The 11560-nt window shown below is 48.4% G+C and overlaps 1 protein-coding gene and 1 pseudogene across 3 annotated transcripts in view; both read right to left on the minus strand.

The window, feature by feature from the left end:
* The window catches only part of LOC144151328 (phosphatidylserine lipase ABHD16A), a 65636-nt gene extending 54169 nt beyond the window's left edge, over positions 1-11467 (minus strand). The window contains exons 1-2 of one of the 3 annotated variants that reach the window (XM_077682352.1): positions 11282-11467; positions 4403-4471 (exon numbers count right to left, since the gene is read on the minus strand). In XM_077682352.1, coding sequence (XP_077538478.1) covers positions 4403-4471; positions 11282-11362 — 150 coding nt within the window. In that variant the 5' untranslated portion in view covers positions 11363-11467. The remainder of the gene's footprint in view (positions 1-4402; positions 4472-11281) is intronic. The other 2 variants (XM_077682347.1, XM_077682341.1) reach the window with 2 other exon arrangements.
* Positions 5380-8718, minus strand: LOC144151345 (dual specificity tyrosine-phosphorylation-regulated kinase 2 pseudogene; annotated as a pseudogene).
* Positions 11468-11560: the final 93 nt, after the last annotated feature.

Consider the following 11560-nt stretch of genomic DNA (forward strand, 5'->3'; position numbering starts at 1 on the left):
GAGCCATGAAGACAAAATACAAGTTTGTGTTATTTGAAATATTTCGTGTCTTATAGTGCCTCCACGCTTATCTGAATGCAAAAGATGCTTTATTCACTGAGAAATTATTTATATAAGTTAAAATTTTGATTTTACCGCTAAATTGTGCGTTTTCGTGGTCTGCAATGACATCACAGGAACTGACCGCTCTGCAGCTGATTGGGAAGCCTTGTTTACCGTTAGTGAACCTAGATGGCGCCACCATACCATGGCAAGCCCTTTTAAACCGTATTTAAACATGGCTTGTTTTTGTTCAGGGAGAAAATATTGTTTCATGAAACATAGTGCTCGCTCGACAAATATGGTCACGTAAGACACCGTTGCTTACGTCAATCAGCAAGTGTCGTCTGAGACAACCCCGAAGCCCCGCAGTCCTGTGCAGCTAAACCAAGCATAGTGCGCGCAGTACCAACAGCAGTATGCATTAGTACTTCTATGTTTATATGTGCTTTCGTAACTTCCACTGTTTGTCCCACCTTTCTTACGGCTTTAAAAAGAATGTGCCCTAAATTTAAGCACAAATAGCTCGTTGGGCAAGCTTATAAGCTCTGCCTAATTTGCGTTTGCTTTTGCCACCCTCCGCCAATCGCAGAGCTGGCTGGTATGAAATCATAGGTTCTGTTGCGGGATATGAGCTAGTGGGTCACATGGCCATTTCCTTATTCCTAATTATGTAGCTTATTTGAGCGAAGGTTACGTTAAAAGTGGTGTCAGTATGATCCTAACGAGGCCATCTTTTGAATGAACCAAATGTGTTTTCTCTTCATGGCGCCTTTAACTAGCGTTCGGGAGCGGCGACTTTTCATGCGTCAGCAGCATATAACGTAAGCCAAGTAGCAGACAGGTTGAGTTCCAAACAGGTCGGAAGCCAAGTTGCAAACAGGCCCATCATCTTTTAGGCTGTTCCTTCCTAAGAATGTCATAAGACTGAAAAATCGAAGCTTGCACACGCTAGTTAAAGATTTGGCTGACTACGCCATCGCTTGTATATTTAAAGAATGCACCTTTTTTTTTTTTTCATTGCTCTCGCTTGGCATGTGCTGCAACACTGAGGGAATACGTAAAATTTCTTTCTTACACTGATGGCTCTTCTTTTCTTTTTTAATGCTTTTACTACAGCAGTGTGCGGGCTACCGCTTGCGCATCCGGTCACGCATGGGCGCACAGCAGCTAGTGTCGGTTTTGCCCTCCAGGCGCTTCCCGCTTCTTGCGCCCATGAAACTTCTATAGAATTTTTCTTATGTTACTCATGAATAAACCACTTGTACCGGGTGCACGAGGTATTTGAGAACGCTATTCCTTATTGCAACAGACACCAGCAGCCTCATCATATATATCTAGGCGTACGGCTTCTTGTTCGTCGACCCCTTATCATTCATACTGCGCAGTTTGTTCAAAGATTGAAGCGTACAAGTTGAAGCAGGAAGTGAAATGCCACGCAGTCCTCATTGCTCGGGCCGCGCACCACAGTGGCTTGGAAATTGCCACATTTCTGAAAGTAGTGAAGTTTTTCGTTTACAAGGTGCGGACAGAGCTGACGTGTTGTGGCGGTAATGTGGCATCTGTGGCCAAAAGGAAAAAGCAGTCAGAGGTCAGACATCGTCAGAACCCCTTAATTTCTCCGGCGGTGGTGTTATCCGTTGTCTGCAATGAGGGTGACGTCACGCCGCCAGACATTTTTTGCAGGACTCCGCGTTAATGCTGCCGGTTACGCGGATGTGCTGGCCACCATTGTGAAGACATGGATAGATAGTGTTTCTAAAGGAAGACCATATGTCTTTCAGCAAAATTCGGCTCCTGTCCACACCGCCTGCATCACCCAATAGTGGCAAGGCAGACAACTTCAGCGACCCCGTCACTCCCAACTTGTGGCCTCCTAGTTCTCCCGATTTAAATCTGCTCGACTAGTATGTCTGGAGCATCGTTGAGAGAGAGGCCAACTAAGGGCTGCGTAATACAAAAGACTCGCTGAAGGCCGCACTTTCTCACTCAATGGCAAACATCTCTAAGGAGCACCTTATCCGTGCATGCAGCTGTTTGCGAAACCGAATGTAATCGCTTATTGCTGCCGATGCTGGAGTCACTCAGTAGTTACGGAAATAAACCATAAGAGAAGTTCTTCGCAAAGTTGAGTGAAAATATGTCTGGTTTTGCTGGAGATATTCTGTTGTGCCTGCCACCAACGTTCTGTTCTCAAATACCTCGCACACGCGGTATGTAACAACACAAACGATTTTTTGTCACTTTATGGTCACCCTAAAAAAATTGTGACAATTTTTCCTCGAAATAGATTCGTCCGAACAATTTAAATCAGCATTAAAAAAAATCGACCATGGGGGGGTCCCATTTGGCCAAAAAAATTTGACCCTGAAAGGGTTAATACAACAGAATTACCACTGAACTGTCATAAGCACTATTTCAAAGTATCAATCTTTTGACTGCAGGCCTACATTCTCCCTTGAAAAAAATAGGAACCAAAACCAATCAAAGCTTTTGAAATCAATCAAACAGAGCAAATAAATGCAACAAAGGACTAGAAAACGCAATAGACAGAGATAGGCGCTGTCTGTCTTTCGTGTTTGTTCCCACGGTTCGATTTATTTCAAGACCATGAACCAAGTGACTCAATCCAAAGTCCTGTTACATCAAGCTTTGCTTCTTATTCTGCAGAGTAGACCATTTACAATATCCTTTAAATAATAATCATAAAAAAGCCGTGTTTTCTGCTGCTTCTGCAACTATGCAAGAAGATAGAGCCTCAACACAAACTTATACATTTATCACATGTGATAAGCTTTGCACATGTCCTTCCCTTAGCAGAATGAGTAGAGACACCTAGAGCCACTAAATAAGCTAAGCCTTTTTATTTAGACACACTAGGGAGACCAATTGGGACTTGTTAAAGGAGTACTGCCACGAAATTTTCGTATTACGTTTTTTTTGGCTGTTATGGGCGCGCGCCTACAAGACCACTAATTATAGAATGGCCACTAGACGGCTGGCCGCAGCATAAATAATCATTTACAGCCTTGTTTATTCGTGTGAGTTTCGGTTTCGACGAACACCGAGGCAGCCGCCATGACAGGAAGGCGCTCGAGACATCACCACTCTTGTCGCACCACTGCCGGCCCGGACGCGCACGTCCAGACCAGCAAAGGTTTTTACCATCTCCACGCACCCGGGCAGCATGACATCAGTCCAAAAACCGCGACGAGATACACACACCGGAGCAGCGCGCGCCAACTGCAGCCAGGGCATTGGCCATGTCACGAGAGCCCTCTTGTCGGCAGTTTGGGGCCAGGAGGAGCAGATGGCGTCATGCCGACGCCAATTGCGAAAGGGTATCCATTCTGAGCTTCCTCGTGTGCGCAAAGAATAAAATAGATTTAAATTATGTTATACTGAACGGTTACTGTTGAAACTTGCTGGGAGATATCTCCATACACAAAGGATGCCTCTAATATAGTTACCTCAGCTTTGAAATTTCGTGTCAGTACTCCTTTCAGATGGCCACACACCCTTTCATTACCATCATTTTATCAGTTCTGGAATGTGCACGTAGTTATTTTGTTTGTGAATGCACATGGACGTCTTGTTCTAAAACAAAAGTTAACAAAGAAGCTGCAACTGCAATAGCAAAGAAGCTGCAACTGCAATAGAAAATGCTGCGATATATCCTCTGCTCTACCCTTATGTAAAAGCCTTAGGCTCTGTCAGAACCAATATGTTTCACAGCATTGATGCAAGTATTAAGCCTTATATATTTAACTTGCAAATTGAGCTTCTAGGAAGCATGGCATGTTGTTATGCCACAGAATGCCCATTGCCAAAAGAAAGCACTAGTAAACACAGAAAAGCAATACTACTTTTGGAACCAAAGATTCAAAAAGAGGAACAGGCGGGTGGGCCCTTCAGCTTTAGGCAGCAAAAATGTGCAGCCTACAAGATTCACTACAAACGTGTGTGCCAACAAGGAGGGGAGAGGGGGGGTGGGGGGAACGCTGACAGTTGGATTATTAACCAACCACTGCTATGCTAGAGCCCTGTCGACGTTAACTATATACACAGCAACAATTTTTCATAGGCTAATGAGAGAGATCTAACCTTCTCAGAAGTGGTTGTTACTACACGACTTGGTGCCTACATCAGGCATACGGTGAATCGGGTAGGAGAAAAGTATAAAACAAGCCACTAAGGCAGACAAAGAGGGTGCAAGTGCACACAACATGAGAGAAGGCTGGGTGCAAAAACAGTCCACAATGAGGACAAAGAGAACATGCAAGACATGAGCACGCTCGAAACAAGGGAAGTAGAAAAGCACACCAAGCAACACTAGTAAGCGATGCAGGTGGCCAACACTTACTGCGAAACTTACGGATCGTATTATATTATCGCTGTACCCTTCAACACCATTTGGCTCGTAGCTGCGGCCCTGGTTGGCAAAAGAAAACGCACACCAATGATCAGTCTGTCCCAGTGAGCAGAGATAAAAACTGACTTCTGCATACAGGATGCTAAATGTCGCACAATACTCAGCAATTTAGCGGTGGCTGCAGCAATCTCATGCACAAAATCAAGTTTCTCTTTTCTTTCACAGCCCGCAAAGTTCAAAAATGCATGACTTCGCATTGAAAATACATTCAACGAATGCTTAGGTACCCCAGGCTTTGAAGAGTGACTGAATAATTGGCATACTTTGGTCATAGAATTACTTCATGCATATATAAAACGAAGAATAAAACAAAAATCACACTGCACAGCACCAAATCCCAACATTTTTTAGTGATCACGCATCACAGATCACCATTCATGGAGTTAATTATAGGGTTTAACGCGCCGACACAACACAGGGGATTAGGCGCGCCTATATGGAGGGCTCTGGATTAATTTTGACCACCTGGGGATCTTTAACGTGCGCCGAAATATCGTACACACGGGCGTTTTTGCTTTTCGCCTCCGTCAAAAAAGCGGTTGCCGCAACCGGGAATCAAACCCGCGTCCTTGTGCTCAGCAGCACAATGCCTCAGCCACTGAGCCACCGCGGCGGGTCCATTCAAGGAGTTAAGCCAACACATGAAAATGCATTACTAGATAGTGATAATGTGATCGATGTGCGGGGAGAGACTGCCCTTGGGTACCTTTTGTACCACACATTACTGAAAAGGACAAAGGCATGTCTATTCTTCTCCTTCACATTAAAATGTTGCTAAATTTCCAAAACAGCAAATGCAGGTAAGCTTCCCATAAGTAGGTCCTCAAATAAGAAAGAATCAAAGGGGTTCCATCAGCTTTGCCAATATTTCACATGAAGTGGTCGACTACCTCAAGTGGTAGCCTTGCTTCCAGGGCTGCATGGTTTTATTTCCTCTTTGAAAAGACTGGGTAATCCATTTCAGTTGGGGGGGGGGGGGGGGTAGGTTTGGGAAGGAGGGAAATAAAATAAAATCCACACACGGTCAACACGACACAGCGTTGTCGCTCTGCGGCAGTTTGAGCACTCTCGCGAGCTTGTCGCAGAGTCAAGTCGCCTTGGCCGCGATCACACGGAGCTCGAGGACGACACCGAGGACCACTGCGTGATCGAGTCCAATGTGGTGGTCTGGGGCGTCCGCGGCAGCCTCCTGCGAAGCCACGCATGTTGCAGGGCCGCGGCCGGAGTCATCCGCGTCGCCGGGTCCCACTCGAGGCATCGCTTGAGGAAGTCCACAAACAGCGGGTCGTCGCAGCCTTTCAGCGCGGTCGACCAGTCCCTGGAGCCTGGGGGTCCACGCAGCTTGCCGCGCTGCGACCGTCCGGCGCCCAGCACCACGGTGCCGTCCAGCAGGGTGATGACAGCACAGTAGCGCGGGTAGCCCTCGGGGGTGATGAAGTTCTTGGCGCGCTTGGCCTGGCACAGCAGCTTCTGCGGGGGTGGCCCGAGGAGCTCCACGATGCAGGCGAGCTGGTCGGCCTCGTCCTCGCCCGGCAGCAGCGGGCAGCCGGTGAGCAGCTCAGCCACGATGCAGCCAAAGCCCCACACGTCGATGGGCATGCCGTACTTGGCGCCCAGGATCACCTCGGGCGCGCGGTAGAAGCGCGACTGGACATAGGTGTGCACGCGCTGGTGCTCGAAGCAGGAGGAGCCGAAGTCGATGACCTTGATGCCCCAGCGGCCCTGCTGCCTGAGCAGCACGTTCTCAGGCTTGAGGTCGCAGTGGATGATGTGGCTGCGGTGCAGCGCGTCGAGGCACTGCAACAGCGAGTGGGCGAACTTGCGCACCAGCTGGAGCGAGAAGCCCTGGTACTTGTTCTTCTTGATCAGCTCGTACAGATTGATGGAGAGTAGCTCGAAGGTGATGCACGTGTGGTTGCGGAAGGTGAAGTGCTCCAGCATGTGGATCAGGTTGAGCGAGTTGTCGCGGTCCTGGCGCCGCAGGAAGTCCAGGATGCGGATCTCCTCCTGCGCCTGCCGCTGGAAGCGCTTCTCGTTGCGCACCATCTTCAGCGCCACGTGCTGATGCTGCTTGTGGTCGTACGCCTTGACCACCTGGCCGAAGGAGCCCTTGCCGATAACCTCGAGCATCTCGAAGCGGTACGCGATGTGGTCGTGCGGCACGTACAAGTACGAGCCCTCGTCGTCGTCGTAGCCGCAGTTGTTGGGGGTGCCCGGCGCGCCCTGCCACTTCTTGGCGTTGGCGCCGATGAAGTAGATCTGCGGGTAGTTCAAGATCTCTTGCTGCTCGTACGGGCTCAGCTTGTGCATGTACATCTTCATCACCTGCTCCGGCGTGGCCACCAGCGTCTTGCCGCCGGCCTTGTTGTCGGCCGAGTCGCCGATCTGGTCCACCTCGAACAGCTCGTGCACGCTCGACTGGAACTTGAAGCCCGCGATGGTCTGGCTCTTGTTGGACGGCAGCAGCAAGCTCGACTCGTTGCCGCCGCCGAGCGCCGAGTTGTTCGCGGCGTTATTTTCTAGGTAGCCGGCCTCCGACGAGGGCGACGAGCCGCCGTTCATGTTGGCGATCAACGACCGCGTCCGCGACAGGGGCATCGTGGGGCAGTCCCGCAAACTCATAACCGCCGCTCGCCGTCGCGGCCGTTGACAGCCGCCGCCGCCGTGCCGAACATGGGAAGTAGGCCTAGCGCGGACAGACATGGACGCTCGCGCTCGGCCGCTCCGGCTGCGCTGCTCTGGGCCACCAAAAGTTACGACCCCTTCCAGCGGGAATTTCCCGACGAAGGCGGATAACTTCCCGCACCAATTTTACTTGCACCAATTTTACTGCTTGGTGCCCAGCGGTACCGAAGTACCTACCTACCACTTTCTCGTACTCCGTGGTACAAACCGGCGTTGCCGGCGTGGTGTAACGGTTGTCAGTACACTGGATCCCCCGTACGGGGGGCGCCTGTACCCATTTTTATTCTGGTGGGTGACCAATGGCTCCTGAGGAACCTGCCACGTCGGCCGCAGTGGTAGTGCATGTTCAAGCCCTTTATCTCCTGCCGACACAGGGGGCCCTTGTACCCTTTAAACTTTAAGCGGTCCCAGACACCGCCCGAAGGGGTTCGAGGGACCTACCACATGGCCCCCCACGGTTGCTTGTGGTCAAGCTCCAAGCGTTTGTTCCACCGTCGAGACAAGCTACGCTACGGGAACGATTGTTAAAGAAACCGGTGGGTATTCGGCGGTCCAGGATGTTTGAGGCTGCCCATGCTGCGAGCACTTGGCTACCAGTGAAAGAAAGAAGAAAAAAAAGTGAAGAAAAAAGGGGCGCTCCGGCCACTGCAGATTAGTCACGCGAGCGTGCGCCTGCTACCGTGACATTCATGAGAAAGGCACGGGTGACGGGTAGGTGCGGGAGGGACTGCAGGACGAGAACGTTTCGTGCACGAGTTCCCCGAAAGCCAAACATTTTGGGGGGCGTGCCTTGCTGCCAGTTAAGGTTCGCCGCGGCGGCCGATAGGAGGGCCGGTACTGGGGAAAAGGTCCATTCAACATATGTGAATACCTCCAGATGTGGGAAAATCCTCCCTCAAAAGTAATGTTTCTCCGACCAAACTAAAAAAAAGTGTGTGAGAGAGAGAGAAAGCTCATCTTAAAAATGTTGTGACAGTAAAGGCAGGTATCTGTAGGGTTCTTTAGCTATGACCAAAGACCACACTTTACCACTGTTGTGTGTTGGGTCAAATGGTTTTATTGTCTAGCTTACCATTTAGGCATAAAATATTTCACACATGCAGTCGGTTTCCCCATTGGTAATAACGGAAGCCACTCCCTTCGACCCAAAAAATAATTTGTGCTGTTTTTTTATTGCAGTGTCTAGAATGCCACCACACAGCTCTAACTCGCTGTTGGAGCGCTGTCTGACGGCGCTGCAAGCTTATGCTCCCGTGCTGTCCAATGGCAACGCAATGGGGGCTTTAGCTGTGGTGAACTGCATGAGTGAGAGGCGTTAGTGAAAAGACGCTGGCTTGTTTAAGCAAAGCTGTTGATTGAGCTAGTTGGTAATTCATAGAGGTGAAATGCAGCGCAGAAAAAACACATGGGGACGAAAAGTATACATACGAACAAGCGCTAAGTTAGCCAAAAAAATGCACTTGTGCGTGTGTATACTTTTCGTCCCCGTGTGTTTTTTCTGCGCTACATTTCACCACTTGCTTAGGCTGCAGGTCAGCGACACGGGTGGTTTGCGGGGCTTGGCATACAGCCTTTGTAAGCATCAATCATCACCAGCTGACAGCAAATTGTAACCCGTCGCCACGTTTATATCTGGGCATGGGCCGTGGCCAGACACAAAGGGCTTCCATACATCGCATCCTTTGCTATGGGCCGTGTTCAAAATCCATTCGGTAGCAATGAAACATGAATTGAAACAATGAAGGCCAAGGCTTTCTTGCCATGGTGAAGGCGATAATGTGATGAGAAGCAAAACCACCGAGTGAATTTCCCTCAACATACGAGGCAAAACTGACAAGTTTTGCCTCGTATGTAAGTTTTAACTGGGCTAACCCTACTAGCGAGTCCCCTTTTGACCCACATTAGCACCGATGTACTGAAGGAGTCAAACAATTCTAGCAGAAAAGTTTTTTTTTTTTTTCAAACATGACATAGTGGTAGTAACGACGTAAAGCGCCTCATTTTGCACCCCAGAAAGTTGCCACAAGTTACATGCCTACCGCAAATTGAGCAAGAAGTACAAAAAGGTGCATGCGTAAGCACACTCGCCTCCCTAGACTACAGGGGTCAAACGGTGTAAAACTTGATGTTTTTGTTATACATGTAAAGGTAGTTTTAGTTAAGCTGCTCACAGCCCCCGACTTTCTGTCGTTAAGACTACAGCGGAATATTGTTGTTTTGTCGTATATCAGAAGTACACTGGGCCATTTTGGAGGACCAGGATTGGAAGGAAAGGCATGCTCTGATGAGAATTGCCTTAACTTATTCTGCTCACACCATGTGTACAGGTGCCCCCAAAATTAAACTGAGCCTGGGTTGAAGACTTTGAGGGGATTTTTCCATCATGCGCCCAGCCAGGAACCTCTACGTGACTCTTCAAGCAAGTCTTTCTAGAATAAATTTGTGCCGCACAATTTATGCTGGCAGCCGCATAAAATAGAAATTATTCTAAGTTCACGAAGCCGTGCTCCATTTACTTTTTGGGGCACCTGTACATTGTGGCCCTACATCTCCTGTTCGTCAGCTGTAAGATATTGCAACCGAATGTGCTGGAAATCACCTTGGCCGTTCTCTTGAACAGAGCTTTCAGTTCACTAAGTGTGGAAAACTTGTCCCCGACTTAGGACAAGTGGCTGATCCCGTCGCCATCGGACAGCACTGAAATGCCTAGGTAAAGAACCGCTGGACGACACTCTAGACACTGCGTTTTTTAATCAACACTCAATTTGATCTGCATAGACACAGCCATAGTGTTTTTCAACATTCTGATATTGAAGCTGTGCATAAGGACATACTTGAATACCCTAACCACCTAGTCACATTAGCCCAATTTGGGCATGGCCTGGCGAGCGTGGTTTAGTGGGTCCCTCCTCCCCATCCCCCTCTTCCCACACCAGTGACCTTCCGTCCTCCCCCTTCCAAATAAGAGAATTCAGCAATCAATCAATTCTGCACCTTCTAACACACATGCAGTCACGACGCAGTATGTGGTACGTCATCATCATGATATATTATCGACACACAACTGCATTCTAACCATGCCGTATGTGGCACACAGTAAGCATTTAAAATACCCTGCGGTTAAACCAGCCTAGGTCACTCTTCTAATACTTTTAAGAGCGCGTGGTTCAACACAGATAATGCAGAACGTGAATTTGAGAGTTTTTCAAGGGTCCTTATAAGATCTCAAATCTTACAGATCCTATGGGGTGCCGAGAAACTTCCGCCGGGGTTGATTTCTTACGCGGTCTTTCGGGGCTTCAATCACCGCTAATACGCTATGTACTAAACAAAAGAACTGTCAATTTTTTTTTCGTGACCACAGCCCAAATTTCCATTACAGGAACATGGCTAACTGAGAGTGTGCACGTACTCCCTTATTCTAACTCTTTTGATAAATGCTACTCTGGTTACTTTTTTCCCCACTCTACCCTCAGGCACAAACGTATCAAGGCAAAAGCAACGCGCAATGAAAGATGTGGTTTGATAAAAGAAAACAGGTTGGGCAGAAAATATCCCCACGCGAAAACTCGAAGTAGATTTCCAATGCAACCTAAACGTGTGCCGCGCTTTAACCTTACATCGTCACCTAACCCAGTTTCCAAAAACACAAATAAATAGATCGTCAAATGGACCGAGTACGACAGGTGAGAAACCGTTCACACGCATGACCCTGAATGAACTCCCAACGAGAAACTAGTTTCCTGGGAACGCTTATCGCACCCAGAAGACAAGGAAAAAGAAGCGTCATAATACAACAGCGACAATCGCCTCTAAAACCTGCAATTATTAAGCTTTTCCTCAACACGGTGAGAAAAGGAAACCACGACGCCTGAAAGCACTGACGCTTGATGCCGCAGCATTTTACTCCACTTCGGTGATTCGTTAGTTGGTAGGTTCAAGCAGCGCGCTCACACGGAAATTCTTTTTTGATCAACGTCAGGCTTCGCAAGCGTGGCTTTGGGAGCTTTGTGAGTATCTACAACAAACATAAACCCCCACAGCGACCACTGAAGCGACGGCAGGCGCACTCGACTCCTCTCTGCTAAGGCGCTTCGGACCAATGTAGCAGGAAGCCAGACTTACTTCTCGGTCTGCTGTCTTGTGAATCCTATAAAGGCGAGGTCCGTATATATACTTGAATATAAAGCTTCCAGACATTCTCATAACTCAATAGCATGAAACTTGGGGCTAAGTTAACGAACACAACCGGCTAATGTCCACCTCGTACACCACTGATATTTGCTTTTTCCCCTAGAGATACCGGTGCAGCGACAACCAGAAACAGAGAGTAAAATTTTTGCTGCGTTTTTAACAATATTTATTTAAAATGTTTTTCTCCTTACTCATTAAGTGTGCAATAAT

This window comes from Haemaphysalis longicornis, unplaced genomic scaffold (assembly GCF_048455015.1).
Source record: "Haemaphysalis longicornis isolate Haplotype H1 unplaced genomic scaffold, Haemaphysalis longicornis Haplotype H1 scaffold_1, whole genome shotgun sequence".
NCBI classification, from domain to species: Eukaryota; Metazoa; Arthropoda; class Arachnida; order Ixodida; family Ixodidae; genus Haemaphysalis; species Haemaphysalis longicornis.